Source organism: Aquila chrysaetos, chromosome 5, assembly GCF_900496995.4.
Source record: "Aquila chrysaetos chrysaetos chromosome 5, bAquChr1.4, whole genome shotgun sequence".
NCBI lineage: Eukaryota > Metazoa > Chordata > Aves > Accipitriformes > Accipitridae > Aquila > Aquila chrysaetos.
This window is the reverse complement of record NC_044008.1, coordinates 32,851,670-32,870,185: the sequence shown is the minus strand read 5'-3', so window position 1 is coordinate 32,870,185 and position 18,516 is coordinate 32,851,670. Positions and strand designations below refer to the sequence as shown.

The 18,516-nt window shown below is 43.4% G+C and overlaps 2 protein-coding genes across 2 annotated transcripts in view; one reads left to right on the top strand and one right to left on the bottom strand.

Moving 5' to 3' along the window:
• Positions 1–4,365: 4,365 nt before the first annotated feature.
• Positions 4,366–8,075, bottom strand: LOC121233286 (translation initiation factor IF-2-like). The gene is made up of 4 exons (XM_041123263.1): positions 8,040–8,075; positions 7,561–7,978; positions 7,003–7,228; positions 4,366–5,518 (listed from the first exon to the last, which is right to left on the bottom strand). The coding sequence occupies exons 1-4, from the start codon at positions 8,073–8,075 to the stop codon at positions 5,395–5,397; spliced, it is 804 nt and encodes a 267-aa protein (XP_040979197.1). The 3' UTR covers positions 4,366–5,394.
• Positions 7,865–18,516, top strand: part of YAF2 (YY1 associated factor 2) — a 28,026-nt gene continuing 17,374 nt past the window's right edge. The window contains exons 1-2 of the mRNA XM_030013328.2: positions 7,865–8,099; positions 8,285–8,410. Of these exons, the coding sequence (XP_029869188.1) occupies positions 8,074–8,099; positions 8,285–8,410 (152 nt within the window). The 5' untranslated portion in view covers positions 7,865–8,073. The remainder of the gene's footprint in view (positions 8,100–8,284; positions 8,411–18,516) is intronic.

Sequence of the window (18,516 nt, the reverse complement as noted above, 5' to 3'; positions counted from 1 at the left end):
GGGAGAGGTATATTAAGGCACTGCGTGTCCTTATGTGTTTTGCAAGTGGTAACTAACAAACCGAGGCAGAGATCTGTGGGTACGTTTGAAAGCATAAATCAGAAGCTGTCAGGCAAAGCTGACTTAAAGCTTGTGCTTACACTGCCTTGATCCCTGGGTTTCTTTGAAGATTTCTTTGTAAGGCTGTAAGAGAGCAGCATTCTGAGGGTTAGTCCAATGGACGTAATGGCTACAGACGATGATAACTCCAGTGCAGAATTAAGTAGCAAAATTTGTCATTTTTCCAACTCCCTTTTGTGTCACTACATTTCCTTTTCCTTTCTAGCAGCCAGAGAGCAGCAGTTCAGCTCGAGAGCAGAGCTTTTTGCATCGGTGGTGTGGCTTTGCAGCCTTCGCCGTGCAGCCTGCCCGGTCATTTGCAGGCTAGACAGACAGCACCCGTCAGACCCCGCGGTGCAGCTGCTTCGTAAGGAAGTCGTCTTGACCTCAGTGGTCAACTTCCAGTGACGGTGATCTGCGATCATCATCTTGATAATTGCAATATTTTTTCCCACGGCGCTTCGTGGTTTTTTTAAAGGTTTAAATCATCTTAAAAGTAGCAGCGCTGCAAGATTAGATAGTCTTTTATTTGAACGGTTCTTCCTGAATCCTGAACAATTTGGAGAATCTTCTACTTGAGCAATTACCTAGCAGGAGGAATCAACACTGATCCATGTCGACTGACAGGTTCCTCTGGGAGATTTCTGCTTCTCCCAGCCCCAGACCACCTGTCAGTGCAATGGGCTCGCTACAGACAGCGCTCCGCACCTACGGGCAAAGCCTGAGGGTACGCTCCATGTTAATTAAAGAACTTCGTTACTCTTTCTCTCTCATTTCTTATTTATTTATTTTGAAAAAGAAGCTCTGTAAAGAGCTCCTACCGAATATTGAGTGTCTATGCAGTCCAAGCCCTACGCTTGGCAGCAATACAAGTCCAGCAAAAAGGACAGGGAGAGAGATGAAGGGGTGGTAAGACGCAGTGCGTGGTTATTTAGGGATGCTGGCACTGCAATAACCTTAGCACAGTGGCAAAGAAATTGTCTTCTCCTCAGGGGAGAGGTTTCCTTGCCCGGCCTTGATTCTGAACCCACACGGTGATGTGTTCTATTAGCTGCATCTGATCCCTGTGCTTTTTTTGTTCCTTTTTGTTGTTCAGATGCTATATTTTAATTAAAAGGAGGAAAAAAAAAAAAAAGAAAACTGAAAAGTGTAACACTGAGGCTGGAGGCAGAAGATACTGACATCGATTATGTCGTGAAGGATATAATCTTTTGCCAAACTGAGACAAAGCCAGTGATTCCAAGCCAAAAAAAAAAAAAAAGTGAGATCTCTTACCAGCACTCCTGCGAGCTGCACCTTTATTAAATCCATCTTTCTCTTCCTTCCCTAGAATAGTGTGGGAATTGGGAAAAGGGGACTCAAACCGTTTCTTATGGAGATCTCTTACCTCAGAGTATTTAATAATGAAAATGTGATGACCTGATACGGAATACCTTTTAAGATAATTTTGCAACTGTTTTGAATATTTATGTACCCATGTCTCTGTGTGTGTACGTGTGTATATATAGCTATGAGCAGTGAAATATGCTTTTTATTATACACAGAGAAGGCATTCTTCTTAAGGAGTCATCATCTTTGCATGTTTTTTTCTGACAGAAGGTTGGTTTGTTCATTCACTACTCCTATTATACCTGAAAAAAAGCAGTACATCTGCAATATCCTTTTTTCTGTGTCACAGTGCTACACATTCGCCCTTTCCCCTTCGTTTGTCAGAGATAATGCCTGTAAGTCAAATTCTGATCTCAAAGTAAATCTGGAGGAATATATAAAAGAGATTTACAGTGAGAAAAATTGAATGGCACTTTTGATCCAAAGGTGGCTTATGGCACTTGTGAATCCAGCCGTTGCAGTAGGTGTTTGCGTGCTGACTGACACTACGTTGGAGAACTGAACTGAAGCTGGAACTTGCTTAGGGGCTTTAGTTCCAGCATTTCATTTTTTGCTCTGACAGCTTTTAAAAAATGCCGTGTAGGACCAGGAAGCTATGTGACTTTCAGCCATATCCCCTAATCAGATTCAGAATGCTTTAACTATTGCTGTAAAGTGTGAAATCTCCTCTGGGCTGCTGTTCTTCCTTTGGCACTATTTCCACTGGAAGCCTGCCACCTGCGCAACACAAAAATAGGAAGCTCAACCTCTGGCCAGATTTTAACGTTTTAAAACAACTCCTAAAAGGGAGAGCACCAGTGAAGGTTAAAAGCAAGCAAGAGAAGAGTAAGACATGACAGAAAGCGAACTTGGAGGATGGAGCAGGCAGAACTAGCAGTACAGAAAACGAGCTAGAAAGGTAAATCTCAGATATAAAGACAAGGAGGATAAGAAAACAGGAAAGAGGATGAAGGAACACATAAAGAGAAGGAAAAGGGAAAAAAAAACCCCACCCAAAACAGGAAGATGACAAATATCAGAGAAGGAAAGTAGGAGGGATAAAGGCAGCTGATGAAATCAGGGAGCAGACCTGAACAGATAGCATTGAGAGTGGGCTATTTTTTTTCTCTCCTATAGCCCCCAGGGAGCTTGACTTGCTAATCAAGGTACATATGTGTTCAGCCCCGTAGCCAGCTAGATCTTATGCTGATGTCGGCAAGAACTGGCAGCTGAAGACAAGAGATTGTTTCTGTTTAAAGGAGCCTCTGCAATGCATACCCATTCCTCCGCGGCGGGCTCCGGCTTTGCCCAGGTGAAACCCCCTTGGCAGGGGATGGACTACCTCAATTCACCCTGATGGGAGCAGCCAGGGAAAGATTTAGCCCCAAATTTAAATAGTTGATAATGGCAGCTTCACTCCAGTTCCTTCAACCCCAGAGATCCAAATTCACAAAGGCTAGCGAGCCTTGTCTCCCTCCGCTCCCTTTTTATAGATGGTTCAAAGCAAGACCCCAGCATTACCACTTTGAACCATTTGCCCTGGAGAAGCCGATCTTTCACCATTTGTTAGGAGGGAAGCTCCCACTGGCTCCTCAAGTCCAGACATAGGGTGTGTGAACACCTTTCCAGTGTCTGAAACCATCGCCTGGCATACCCTCAAATCTAGCATTGACAGGCAGTTTTTAGCGCACCTCTCCTGTGAGAGGTATGATAGAAGAATTAAGTATTGGTATTATTTATTAACAATCTTCAGTGACCTATCCGAAATGAATGATCACCTTCAGCCTAAAAGACTGCCGTGTGCACCACCACGCCTGAGAATCTCAGCAAAAGGACCAGAAATACTTAATGAGTGTTGGGAATGTTCTTTTATTCCTAGCAGTGATCCTTCACACCTCAGATTACCTCCAAGAGAGGCTGAATGGAAAAAGTAGGGAAACTTGTACTGTGAGAGTTTTCTGTGACCAAGTAGAGGACTTACAGAGACTTATAGAGCTGAAAAGCTTCCCTACGAAACCTGCAAAGATAAAGGCTGGGCCCAAACCAGGAGAGTAGACAGTAACTGAAATAATTATTTGATAATGAAGTGGTTTGATAATTTCATTCCAGTCCATAGAGGACAAATATAAAAAATGACCACTATGGTTGAATTTTCCTTCAGCTAATCATCACCTACACAGACAACTGTATACTGCTGCTGCACTATAACCTGCGAGCGTTTTGTGTACAATGCTCTTTGTCTTACATGTTTGGAGCCAAATTCTCACAAACATATTATACAGTCAAATTATGGCCCTAGAAAGACTCCTGGACTTACTCACCACCGCGTTACTCCAGGTTCACGACAGCATATCCCTGCTGATCTCAGGGCCATTCTGACTGAGTGAAACCTGAAGGATATGGTGGTGAACCAAGTCTCATGAATGCAGTAGTTCCCTAAAAAATTATATAATGTGTTTAGGTCAGGCTTGTACACGCAAGAAAGCGCAACCTACTGTAAAACACATTTTAGGCTCTCTGATGTTACCATGTACTCTAGATGAGGTCCCTCTCTGCCCCAGCCCTTTCCAAAGCAGAATTTCCCTCTCCTAAGAAAGAAACACTAATAAGAGAAGTGTGGACTGCCAGGAGCCACTGATACTTTTTTGATAGCTTGGGCTGACCCCAAGGCTGAGCAAACACACGCTGGGTTAAAATGGAGGGGCAGTTCTCACTGTCACCAATTTTACTGTCTGTATTATAGGGTATCTTTCACTTTTCAAAAGCTCTGAAATACTTTTTTTTTTTTTTTTTTTTTTCTGCAGTGCAGTAGCATATAGAAGCCCAGACAGGATTCAGGCCTCATCATACCAAAAAACCGCACCAGTCAAATTCCCATGAATTGATTGAATCGTGTTGATTTTATTGTATCAGTGCAACCCAAGCAAAACAAGATATACTGTGCTGGAATAACGTGGCATTTGTTCCAGTGAAATTTTATACTTATGTAGTTTTCCTTTTTATAAATAGGGATTGAAAGGTGGTTTATCTACAATATAATGATAATTGTCTTTATGGAAAGTTTTATTAAACTCAAGCAGTGACAAAGGCATTACTTAATTGCTCGAGATGCTGGTAATGCAGCAACTGGCATAGGTTTGATGTGCACAACAATGGTTCACGTATTGACTAAATGGCAAGTCTTCATAGGGATTTACACAGCGACAGCCTATTCTTAAATAACTTCATACGTGAACACTTTCTTTCAGGAACAACTGTAATTTTCTCTGCAGCAAGAATTTTCATGCAAAAAGATACTTAGAAATTGTGACCATCCCCTTTCACATCCTCTTTAATATGAATAAACTTTTAACTGAGAAGTCATGCATGCCAGAACATTTATACCATAAGATATTGAAAATATTATTAGATCTTTAACTTCCACAAAGCTATCAGCATAATATCATATTCAATAGCATAATCGTACTGTGAGCATTTCCCTAGTACAATGCTATAAAAATGTCAACTTTAAGATAATAAGAGACCAAACACTAGCTAGAGAGAGAATGCCTGATGTACAAAGAGACAAATATATTGCCCATCCCTTCTGTCTTAAAGATGTGTTTACCTTAGCTCAGCTGAATTGGAATAGGGTGCAAATAACTATTCCGGAACAACTGTACTTCTAGATGAAATCGAACTTAAAACTAAGGGAATTCAAAATGAAGGTTCAAAGAGATGACATGGGATGGCTCAGTGCTTTCACTGGTGTTCTCTTGTGCTCCTACCTGAGGACAGAACAAGGTGTGAGGAAAATGGCCTTTCTTTCCTCTTCGGTGTTACTCAAGAACGACACCCATCCGTGCACAGACCCGTGGGCACCATGGGTGGCATCACGTGGAGGGCACCATGACCCATCCACCCGAACTTTTGAACGCACCATCCCAATCACCTTTCGGCTCCCAAAATAAGGATCAGTTGGGAGTTCAGTGGGAAACAGGCCCAACGCTGCTGGGAAAACATCGCAATCTTTACGCACAGTGGTTTGGGTGATGGCCATGCAGCAGAAGGTCTGGAAGGCAACAACCAGAAAGATTACTCGGCTGTTAGGGATAACATTTGTGGCTGGCAGTTGCGATTCCTCCTGCTGATTAGAAACAGTTCTCTCCAAGAGTGGTTCCTGTGGGATTACAACATATCCCAGCGTTTTGTAACCATCAGTGGAAGTTCTGGTTTTTTTTCCTCACAATTGGTATGGAAAAAGTAGTCTGTGACGGAGGAAAGGTCAAGAGAAAGAGGTTGTTTCAAAATAATTGCTTTCTGAAAGTGGGAAAATAATATGTTTATTTATACAGTAGAGAGAGTGCACTGTGGAAAAGGGCACAGGGAGACAGGTTTCGCCACTGCTTCCCGTCTAGAGATTTCTACGTAGCGCGAGGTTCAAGCACAGGTGAGTCACCTCATGTAAGTCTGTAATTTGAAAGGGTAGATGCCCAGTTCTGGCCTACTGGTGCAAAGCTCTCTCTATAATAGTCAATGGAGAAAAATGGTCCCCACAGATGAGAAAATCGTATGCCTGTTCTTAGCATCAGATCAGCTTCAGCAGGAGCTTGTTTCTCCCTGCTGGGGGTTGGGTCTGGGCACCTAGTTCATGTAAATACAAACAAAGCCAGGCCAGCTGTCTGTGCCTGGCGTGGCCCGTCCTCAGACGTGCAATCCATACATTTTATTTCTGATTTACAGAAGGCTCTATGAGAAGCATAAAAAGAGAAGAAAGAAACTGCAATAGAGGAAGAAAGGAAAAGGCGAGGCAAATACGGAAAAAGAGGGAAGGAGGGGAAAATTACAGTACCGAAAGCAGGATGTGAACGCAGAAGGAAATCAGGATAAATGACCAACCACAAGTAGAAAATGCTACACCGGCTTCCAGTTGCTGTTGTACAGGATTGCTAAACAGAAAACTGTGAATCTTGTAGAAGTATTAGTACCTTTACATAAATGTCATGTCCCAACTAATGGGTCTTTCATTGCTTCCCTAAGAAGACATCAAGCACTTTACCTACACTTTCCTTCTCGCCGTCATACCCCAGTATTTCTAGCTGAAATTCTTTTTGACAACTTTGCCTTCAGAGTCAGAAAGTTTCTCCATTGTCCACTTGCTTAATTTTGAAAGACGTCTACGTCTTCAGTTAACGCTTTTTCACACACTTGGGTAAACCACCTCCCCTCGGGCATATTTTGTTCTCGAAATCCCGTTGTTTCTTGACAACGCAGCAAAAATAGCTCTGACCACTACGACGCTGACCAATATCAACTCATTGTCTGCTTGCACTCTGCCATCTACCTGCGCCTAACCGCTCTTTTGTTCCGTACTTAGGACATGTGCTCTTTGTTCTGTTTGTACAGCATCTTGCGAAATGGCATCCTAGCCTGCGACCCGGGGCTCCTGCGCGCAAAGATGGTACAGGTAATTAATTCCAACGTTTTGCCTAGCGCTGCACGAGAACCACGTCGTACCTGCAAGCCTTTAAGCGCAAAAGCACTCACACCGCGCACCGGTACCGGGTAACACCGCTCTCTCCTGGGTTTGGGTCGGTGCCCATCACCTCCTCCGCCCGCCTCAGGGTAACAGGCTGGTTTAGACGAAGGTTTCTAAGCAGAACCTCGTGTTCTGGTTGGTTTCCCCCCCGCCCCCGGCTCTTTATTACTGTAAACCACGGCCCGGAGCAGTTTCTTTGGGAAGGAGAACAAGGCAATCTGGACGCACTCGCAGGGAAATACCCTGCAATACAGAAAAAGCGGTTTTTTCCCCCGGGGACGAGCCGCGCAGGCCAGTTGACATCACTCCCGCTCCCGGCCAGCCCGGTTCGCCCGGCAACCGCCTCACGCCTCCCCGCCGGGGACAGCCCCTCCGCCGGTTCCGCGGCTCTGCCCTCGCCGCCCACCGCCTGAGAGGGCTGAGTCAGCGGGGGGCCCGCCGGCCTTCCCTCAGATCGCGGCCTCCGAAACGGGCCCCGGCGCCCGACCGACCTCCTCCCGGCCGGGGAAACTACGGCGGGGCGGCTCCTCCCCACCCGCCGAGGCCTCCGCGGCCGCTCAGCCCGCCCGGCCTACCCCGGGGCGGCCCGTTCCCCGCTCCCCGGCGGGACAATGGCCAAGGGCGCCCGCACGCCAGCCGGGGCCCCCCCCCCCCCCCCCCTCCGTCTTCCTCCTCCTCCTTCTCCGCCTCAGCGCCGGGCCCGCCCCGCTCCGCCTCTCCCGCCGCCCCCAGCAGCCCCCGCGGCGCCCCGGCCCCGCCGCTGCCGCCGCCCGGCTCGCAGCTCCCGAGCCGCCGCCGGCGGTTGCGAACCTGCCGCCGTGCGCGGCCCGCCGGGCGCCGCCGCGGCCTGCGGGCGGCCGCTGGTTGGCGGCTAAGAGGTGGGGACGCGGACGGACGGGCACGCGTGAGGGAGGAGGGGGCAGCGGCGGCGGCGGCAGCGGCAGGAGTTTCCCCGACAGCTGGAGGTTGCGGCGGCGGCTCCTCCTCCTCCTCCTCGGGTCCCCGTTAGAGCCGAGAGACCCCCCGCGCTCCCTCCTTATTGACAAACACACACAAAGGGCCGCGCCGGGGACGCGTCTGGAGCCGGCATGGGAGACAAGAAGAGCCCGACCAGGTAGGGGCAGCGCCTCCTCCTCCTCCTTCTCCCTTTCCCCGGGCCCTTTCCGTGGCGGCCGGGTGCGCGGAGCCGGCGGCGATGGCGGCCGGCGGGGCGCCCCCGGGGAAGGCGGGGGGGGGGTAAGGCGGCGGGGCGAGGGCGTCGCGCCCGGTGTTGCCCCCGGCGCTCGTGTGTCTCCGCAGGCCGAAGCGGCAGCCGAAACCCTCCTCGGACGAGGGCTACTGGGACTGCAGCGTCTGCACCTTCCGCAACAGCGCCGAGGCCTTCAAGTGCATGATGTGCGACGTGAGGAAGGGCACCTCCACACGGTGGGTCGCCGGCAGGCGGAGGCGTTGGGCGGCCTCCCGCCGCCCCGGGGTGTGAGGGAGGGCGGCTGTGACAGGAATCGGGTGCCGGGAGGAGGGGGGAGAGCCGTTGGGGGCGGCTTCCCGCCGCCCCGCGGTGTGAGGGAGGGCGGCTGTGACAGGAATCGGGTCACGTTTACCGGGATCAACACCACCCCCCCCCCCCGCCGCCGGCCCGGCGCTCCCCGGTCAACGTGACCCAAGCCCGTCTGTGTGTGTGAGGAAACAGAAATAATAAATACCAAGAAGGGCATCATTGCCCGCGCAGCCTGACCCCGGGGAGGCCGTGCTCCCCGGGCGAAGAAGAGCCATCCCCTGGGGCGTGCCTTGCTAAGACACTCACCCTTTAGTGGGGTTGTTTTTGGTTTTTTTCTTTCTTTTAAACTCATTTTTTTCTCCGAGTTTAACTTTGCCTCATAAATAACACCCCCCCCCCTTTTTTTAATTACTATTATTTTTTTAATTCGCTTTTCGTCACCGAACATCACCGTCCAGGTTTCTGGGGGCTGTAGGGGTGGATAATAACCCTTCGCTGTTTAGGGGAGGAATTGTTGATTAGCTGAATTGCGCCGTATGGAAGTGCCACCCTGCGTATCCGTGACTTCCCAGGAGGACCTTTTCTCTGTGCACCCGTCGGAAAGCTCGCGGTGGATTACCTGGTTCCTGCGTTTGCCGGTGTTTTTCAGTATTGTGGCCTAAACGTGCGTGCTTGGGGAATGGAGGCTTTTTATAAAACGAACGGGAGCGCGCTTCTAGCCCTTGCGTGCTAACTGAAGAGAATATTGCTAAAGAATCCTTTGTTACGGTTATCGTACCTATGGGTTAATCCCGTCGGCAAGAGAAGTTTAAGTGGCAATGAAAGTTGCAATCCTATCAAAAGCAGCAATTACATTCTAGATGTAGGTCAAAGCAGTGCTGAATGTGACTTGCAACAAACATTACATGTTTGAAATTGTAAGTGGGAGGGCTGGGTCCGATTACTTGACAAAAAAGGTTCATCTTTATTTCTGGTGTTGATTTCCTAGACTTCTGAAAACCGGAATGAATGTTGAAAGGACTTCTCATAACTTCAGTTTTGAATACTAGTTGTTTTTTAAATTTTTTTTTAATCAAGGAAATCAGTGAGGTACATGCACTGAAAAGAGTTGCATCTGTCACATATAGCATAGTTTCCAGTTACAACAATGGCATTGTGTTTATATCACAGATAGATGTGTACAGATCAGTAATATTCAGCAAAATAATACCGCTGAAGTAACAAATGCAAAATCTTTAAAACAGCACGAATAAAGCCTCTTTAACCTCCGGTTAGTTTGACAGGCAAAGTCAGTTTAACATTATGTTTTGTTGCATTGGAAACTCAGTTGGATAAAAGCACTAAAACTTAAAAAAAAAAAAAACAAACACCAAACCCCCCCCCAAACAAAAAACCAAACCAAACTAAAAAAAAAAGTGTGGAAAAAATAAACAGTCCTGGGAAACCAATATTATCATTGCCTTCTTTTTTTCCCCGCTTGAATAATTCATAATTTTTTAATATTTTAGAAACAAAATACCTTTTTCTTTGTTTTGTTTGTTTGTTTCCACTTTCTCCGCCACAGTGATCTGGTATGCAGAGCTTTAGTTGGTACATTGATTTTTGTTTCTCTGCTTAAACTCTGAAACAATGTGTAGCTGAGTAGGTTTATGGGTTTCTTTTTCCCATAAGATTTAAATGGGTTGCATTTTCTCATGTTTGCAAAGTCCAGGATTTACACATGGCATGAGATAAATACAGGTTGAGGTTTTAGGCCCCCATTCTGAAATTAGATTTGAACTAGTAAGTAGACCTTTGTGTCTATGGAGAGAATCATTAGGGTGCCAAAGAGACACAAAAGGCCATTTGGATGGAATTTTTTTTTTTTTTTTTTTTTAAGGAGCTGGAGTCCAGGAGACCAAATTGAGGCCTTGTTAAAACATTTGCTGGTACTGCCTATACAACAAAATGTTTTTCATCAGTGTTGGTCAGAATAACAATACTATGGTGTTTTGATGACACTGTGAATGGCTTTTTTTTTTTTTTTTTGTCTTCCATTTTGAAGCTTAGTGTTAGATTAAGTTGATGTCTCAGCACGGTTCTTAGTGTGTAATGGTTCTTACTTCAAAATGTCTACTGTGTTTTTTTTACTGATGAGAGCTTTGTCTATAAGGCGTTGTAAAGCACGGGGGTTTTTTTAGTTCAGAGAAACCTGTTTCTTTGTGGTGGACAGATTAATGTCTGCTTCTGCATGTTAAAATTCACTAAATGCGACCAGATTTGCAGATAGAAAAACAGGCAATCATAGTCAAGTTTAGTGGTTTTGAAGGCCACTGGAAATTAGATGCAAAGTTGATTAAAACAGTTGTATTTTTTTATACTAATCATGTACAATTAACATTACGGAAATATTTTCAGGTGTGGAGTAGGGTTTGTGGGTGTTTTCACTGTTGAATAATTTCTTCTCTCTGAAAGAGTTATCTTTTATGCCAGAGGCTAGACATGGATTATGATCTTTAACAACTGGTGGAATTGTTAAGATTAATGGAAATAATTCTTATGACTTCTTGATTATATTTTAATATACTTCTAGACTGAGTTTTCAAAGCAGATTGGATCATGGAGTTAAATTAACTTTGTCCATGGCAGTATCACCTTGAATGGTTAAACTGGGCTGTGCTTGGATGGGAGATGTCCAAGAGAAGTCCTGGATGCTGCAGGAAGTGGTGTAACTCATTCCCAAGGTGGCACTCTTTTCTTTGGGTTGGTACTAAAGGAGTGCCCCAGTGTGGTGTCGGTTAGATGTGCCCTGAGTCAGATGTAAAACTAAGATCCTATCTGCCAGTTGGAAATCCCTGTACCTTTCACTGTAGAACCGTTGCCAGACTTTAATTTGGTAATGTCACTGAGGATCTAAATTTTCCCTGTAGACGCGGCTTTCTTATTTACTTTCTAACCTAAATTGTTCTGTATTGTTGCCTGGGTACTGAGAAATTACTATGTTCCTCTTGATAGGAGACTGTACTGAATATAGTAATTTTCTATATGTGACCTTTGAAACATTTTGAAATCTTTCTAGATGAAAGATGTTGTATAAATGTAAGGAACCTAGGGCTGTAATAATCATTCCTTAGTTGGACAGATCTCCTGCTGAAGTTCATTAGAACCATGAGTAAGGAATGCTGAACAGAACCCTAACGTACTGTGTTATAGAGGGAACTGGTAACGAACTCTATATTTAGGTTGCCTAATAGTTTCCATTATAAAGAAATTGTATGATCTCTTTGAGAAGCTCTATTGTTTGCAAAAGCCGTTGAAGTTTGGCAAGAGGAAGAGCCCTTAGGCTAAATAAGTGGTTTGATTTCCTTGCCCCATGAAATTGTTTAAGTTTTGCTGAGACATAAACGCTTGAAAATCATCATTCCCCCTCTATCACTCGTGTTGTACAGAAAAGTAAAGTAATTGCTGGAACACTGAAAAAGCCCAGACTGGCATCACTGTAAAAGCAACAGCGGCAACAATGATATACTGACAACCCAGAAGGGAATTACTTGGCTCCTGGGGAGGTTATAGTGGGGTTGCTGAATTTGTTCTGACTATCACAATTACTGCTTTGCCAAAATAAAGTTGCCTCCGTGAGCACGCTACCATTTCTTTTCTTTCTTTTCTTCTGCTCTTCATGGCATTATCTTGAATCAGGAGTACACCAATCCTGGTTGACCTTCAAGAATTGGGCTAGATCCTTGGACAGACCTTACTGCAGCAAGTATTTGCTCCCAGTTTGTCTGTCCTTGAATAGGTGTTTGTGTTTTGTTTGTGTGGTTTTTTTTTTTTTTTTTTCTTGCCAGCTAACACGGTTAGTCATTGTAATTTAGACATGTTGTAAAGCTGAAGATTAAGAGTTCCAGTGTTGCTGGGAAGAAGTACACAAGAGGGCTAGCATTCTCTCTAAGGGGATGTACGTTTGCTAATCTCTTCTGTCTTCTAGGAGGCTGTGTTACTGCTCCATCACCTCTCTGCTCCATCTTCCTTAGATCATATTAATGCTCTTGTTATTCAGTTAGTGACAGCATCCAGATTTAAAATTGCCTGTCACTTTGCTTTTCTTCATGTGGTTTTTATGCATGCGTGTTGTGGTCTGGTCTCTAGTTGCAGGATCCCATTCTTTTCTGCATGCTGTGACAAACCGCTTCTCCATTCAGTGTGAAGGATGAGCAGCCAGGGAAGTGTAGTGTGAGCTACAGGAGGAACTGCAAATCTGGCTTTTTAAACTTTGAAATGCTTGGCATGATATTCTGCTGTGTAAATAAAGGAAAAAAGGGCGGCAGGGATATGTGATCAATTTCCCCTTTCCAGAGTCGATAGCATCCTGTGATTTTTTTTAAATTGGGAAAAAGGGCAGAATTCCAAAGGGTATTTTCACTAATAATATTCTCTTAGCTAATAATAGAAGGTTTGTTGTACAAAGATGTACCTACTTTATGCTTGTTACGGTTTTATTTAATTTTAATTTTTAGAACTACTTTTATTGCTTGCTTTGAATTCAGTAAAAACTTCATGTTACCTACGAATCTGTGAGACTTAATGCACGCTATTCAAGCCCACGGTATTTTTCTTTTGGCAGGGGGAAAGAAGGAGAGAGAATAAGGTGATAAAACAGCTTCAAGTGACTTCTGTGAAGTTTGGGGGGAGGGAGTTGGTGGTGTTTTGGTTTTTGAGTTTTTTTTTTTTTAAGGTATTCTTTTTTGATATATGTGTTGGGTGAGCTGCTATACGCAATATCATTTACATAAAATAGCCCCTGAAACTTCTAGCCAGAATGAGAAAGTCATCTCAAGTCAGGATGAATTCCTGTGGATTCGGGATCTATACCTCTTAACTTCCTATACTGCTGAAGTAGAGACATATGTAACCAGGTGAATGGGGGCATGGCTTCCGTGTCCTGTGCTCTATTGATCTCCATTCCTGAATTGTTCCTTTTCTCCCAGCCTAAGGTATGAAAAGCCAATTTTAAATCATACCAGACAGAAGAGTCTGAGGTATAAGGAACTGGCATGCCATCTTTGTACGTTTGCTTGATATTTGGTTTGTGCCCCTTGATTGTGCCTGAGAGTGTGGCCATTTAATATGTGCATGTATTTTATAAGCATGTCTGACAGCCTCCTAAATATGAGATACAGGTCTCCACTTGAAGCTGTCATGAGTTTGTTTTATGCTTTGAGAAGCATAAATAAAATGTTTTACTTTTTTAACTTGGATATCAAGGTCATTTTTCTTCAGAAAATATGTGCAATTTGTTTAGTCATGTACCATCTGGATGTTTATAAGCACAAATCAGTTACATTTAACCAAATCTGGTATTTGTGTTTCTGTTGAAATGCAGTACTGCTCAGGACAGAGAGTTGGTACTTATCTTGTATATCTGGTTTAACATGTCTGTTTTACAACAGCTTGTTAAGGACACTCTCTTCTGCCTTCCAGTATGCAGCCTCTGTGTGCGCACATGCGCATGAGTGTGTCAGGGGGAAGGTTGTGAAGGAGAAAAAGAGGAAGAACCACCTGTCATGCTGATTTTACTAATACATGACTGAATCAAGCTTAACAGACTGAAGAGCTGTTGGTTATTTACTTGGTTACTTGGAGAAGGAAATATTTGCAGGAATTAAGTGAGTGGAAAGGTCATATATAATCCATATTTTACCAGGCTCTGTATTGCAACTTTTATGTTTTAGCTTAAATATTAAATTATGAAGAGAAGTATGAATAAATAGTTCTCTTTTGCTCTGCAGATAGCCATCAGGTAATCTAGTCATTCTGGACTTCCAGTCTTATTTTTAGGAAAAGTTTTTTAAAGTAACCTTTGGAAGTATTTAGGAATTTATTTAGGAATTCTTTTCCCTGGAAAATATAGTGAAACTTAAGAATTTTGCACACATCAACTTGAATGAGGTTTTGTTTTTCCATATAAAACAATGAAGTAATTTTTTATTGATTGGGGTAGCTCTGTTACGTGCCATTGATAGGCGTAGCTTGTATGGGCAACAGAGAATGCAATGGGCAGCCAGTCAAGAGAAGATAAAGTTTATATATTAGAGAGACTACATAAGTAGTTGGTTGGGGGGGGGGGGGGGGGCTTGTGGTTGTTTTGTTTTGTTTTGTTTTTTAAGGTTAATTCTGTTGTTAAATCTCTGTGGGTTTGAACCTTACATATTTTAATCCGTTACTCTAAACAGCTCATGAAAAAGTGTTCCTTTGGTTTGTTTTTAAGTGTGAGTTTGGTATTTTTCTTTTCATGTTTGTTTGGGTTTGTTTCTCTAACTCTTTCCTGATGTCTGTTACAGCTTGGGCTTTTTTTTTTTTCTTTCCTTTTTTAATGCAATCTCCCCAGAACAAAACAAATGGTATTTCATTTGATATTGGACTAAGACCTGGTGGGGCCTGTTTGATCCAACTTTGATAGTTGATTTAAACCTAGTTTAGTTGTTGCTTTTTGCATCATATTGAAAATAGTGATGTCAGCAGTCACCTTTGGCCAGAAATTTAGGTAGTTGTCATTGTGACTTGGCCTTCTATGTGTATATACCTTACACAATTAAAGAAACAAACACGGAGCAGAAAGAAACCTATCGCTTTCTATAAACTTTCTCTCTTCCCCTCCTATGATAACTGATGATGTCAGAGCTGCTGAACAGGAAGAAAAACTTCTTAGCCCTCTGTTTCCAAGATCTCGGATCTGATCATGGATTTAGGAGATACGCTCTCTAGAAGGCCAGCTTTGTTAATGAGCAATGCAGGGTCAGAGGTAGGTTCTGCCAGTTAAGAATGGCTTGTTCAGCTGAATTGTAGCAAAGCCAAGCAAAATAGGTTAGCATTTGTTTTCCACAGTTACTAAAGCAGTAAAAGCTTTGAATACATTTGGGCTCATTATAGGGATGGTTCTAAGGAGGCTAACGTCTCATTTGGCTTATCCATGTTGCCCTGGGAACTCATGATGGAAAAGGTCTTCCAGAGAGTTAGATACTCTCCCATACTGAAAGAGGATCAGTAAACCTGGGCAACTTCTAACATGATCTTTGTTCTAACAAGTCTCCAGTGAAGGAGACTGTAATCCCTTTAGACAGCTTATTTGTAGTGCTTTTTACCCTTGATGTTTTTCCAGATATCTAACCTTTCTGTTCAGTAAGATAAGTTGATTTATACTCCCCCTATCCCCAGTGAGTTACCCATTTATTGGGTTATGGTTTCCATGTTCACCCATTTTCTCTCTCTAAGTCTTTCTGTAAGAAACAATATTTCAGCAGCCCTTTCTCATAGGTGAGTGCTGTTCAGTTTATATCGTGATTCTTTATTGTTGACTCTTCGGCCAAGTCATTTCTAGTGTAAGGTTTAGTGGGACTATGCCTTTCCAGAATCCTGCTAAATTATGATGTCTGATGTTGGTACTTCCCTGGGTGAGGTTTCTCCTCTTGTGCAATAGTATCAGGATGTTGGCTTCTCTGTGCCTTGCAGTCTACTTGATCAAGTACAGTCTGGTGTCCTTTTGTGTCCCATTGTTACTTAAGTAGGGATTTTTTTATGCAGTTGTGGGGCCTGTGGTGCTTTATGCTGTCTTTCTTGGATTTCATCATTTTCATTTTTGAGTCATCTTAACTCAGGATGGTCTTGGCAGATAGTTCTCACCACCTCTCAGCCTGGTGCTATTTGCTCATTCTATTCCTTTGTCCAGAGCATGATTAAGAATATTAAATAGTATACCTGTAGAACCTCACTATAAATGCTATCCTACATCTACAGCTGGTGGTTAAGAACTATTAAAAACAAACAAACAAACCCTAAAATTTGAACTTCGTTCTGCACAATTTTGTCCCAGTCATAGTCTAGCTTGAGTGGGAGAATGTATTTTTGATTGCATCCTACCCAAGTCAAGACTTGGAACATGCATTGCTTTTCTCCTAGGCACTAGGACAGTTAGTTCATTAGAGAGAGAAACTAGACTGTGTCAAGCCAATTGGCTTTATCCTTTAATGCTCCCAATTGTTAAATAGTTTCTAGTATCTTTCTGAAATTTGACTTAGGCTGAGTCATCTACTACTTCCTGCGTTTTTATTTGCCCATCTTGTGATTTCTCTTTTCTTTTTTTCCCTTTTCTCTTCTGCAGTGCTTGATGACTTCTTCCATCTTGCTGTGGTTCTCTAAACAATTTGTTTCCAAGGGTGAATTTCATTAGATGCTGTTGACTGCCATATAACATTCAGTAGCCCGGTCTGTTTCTTATTCTAACTTGTACTCATATCCCCTTTTTTAATTTGCTTATATGGAATGAAACTTTTGTGTGGTGACTGACGCAAAGAAGCCTTTATGCCATCTGGTATTTGCTTTCTTTCTGTGTTTGATAATGGGTATACTTCTTTCTTTCTATTTCCATGATGAAGTACTTTCCTTTGGGGCATAAGTAGTGCATGTTTCGATGTCTTTAGCTGTTGCTTTTTGGGGTTTTGTTTTGGTTTTTTTTAAGTGAAAATGTCATCTTTGGTTTTAGTGCCACCAGTGGTATTCTTGCTCACTGTGTCTTTTCTAGGGAAAATTATTAGCTGTCCTGGACTAGAAGCTACTGGGATTTGAATAAACACCTACAGTAAGATTAAGTATGTTAAAAGAGGAGTCTAGCTGGTAAGAAGACAGCTCTTGTATCACCTGTAGAGTGATGAGAAGTTGCATCTTCTGCCCCATGGCTTTTTATAACAATTTTTCCTTTACTGTTGTGACAGCCCATTATGCCTGTTCCTGTTTAAAACTTGACAGAAGTGTCTGTGCGTTTCATCTTGAAAGTCAGGTTAGGACAGTGTGCTTTGCAGAAAATTTTCTCACTATCAAATGATGTCTTCGCTTGTTGGCTGATACAGTCATCTACAAAACACTTTCAAAGTAGGCTAGTGGAACAAAATATTAAGTGTTCATTTTTTATGCTTTCATGCAGTAGCTTATCCTGGTTTAAGTAGGACAGAGAGATCCTGAGGATTGTCTGTTCTCTCTGAAGTGCATTCCACTGGTATGTGGTACGTTGATGTAGAGCAGGCTTGAACTTGGAGAGTTCAGCTGCAGAATGTTGTTGGTAGGCTTTCGGCTGGCAAACTTTCCATCAGAAGTCAGATTGAAGACTACAAGACATGACCTTGATGTCTGCTACAAGTCTTTTCTTGTTTTCTTAGGAGTTGGGGGTGGGGAGGAAATGAACAATTGAAAATTTTCCCATTCTAACTTACTGGAAATTTGGGACTTATCTTTAAACTTTTCCATAATACTTGAATGTACTTTTATCTGAACTGCACAGTTCAAATGACAGTGCTTGGTAGAAAAAAATGTGTGAATGAGGGGGGGTTTAAAATTTACTTTAAAAATAGGGTTCCTAACTCTAAAAGCTGAAAAAAGTTGGTTTGACACATTCAGTGAAAGGGAAGGTGTTCCTTACAGATATCATTGAATTCTGTGATTGGGGTCATGAGTTAGAAGTTCTGTAATTGAATAAGAACGGAAAAAGGAAAGGTGAGGGCTGATGATTATGTGGCATCTTTTTCTATTAATATACATCTTTTCTGAAGAGCATTATGGAGACTTGATTTTTTAGGGAAAGTGTGTAGTCTTTTCCCCCACTTAAGGTGGACATCTTTGCGAAGCTGGCTCTGAATGGAAGAAGTTTCTAGAATGCTGCATCCTTCTGGGAAGATCACACCCGCAGTGCAGAACAAGTAAGATAGGTCAGAAGCAAGCTCCTTCCTGTTTGGTCACAAAGCTAGCTGTGCCAAGTGTTCACCCTGTTTTGTGCAACAATAACTGTGCTGCTGCATCAGTATGAACCTCATGTTTTGCGTGTGTTTTTTTGCATAGGTGCAAGAAGCATCACAGTTTCTACAGGAAGGGGACAGGAGCAGCCTGAAGGATCCAATCCTTTGTGGGATTGGAAGTTGGGAGAGGTCACTTCCCCATGAATCCCAAGGATCTGGGGGTCTAAAAGACTGTAACCGCTGCCTTCTCTGCAGACTCCCAAATACTGCCT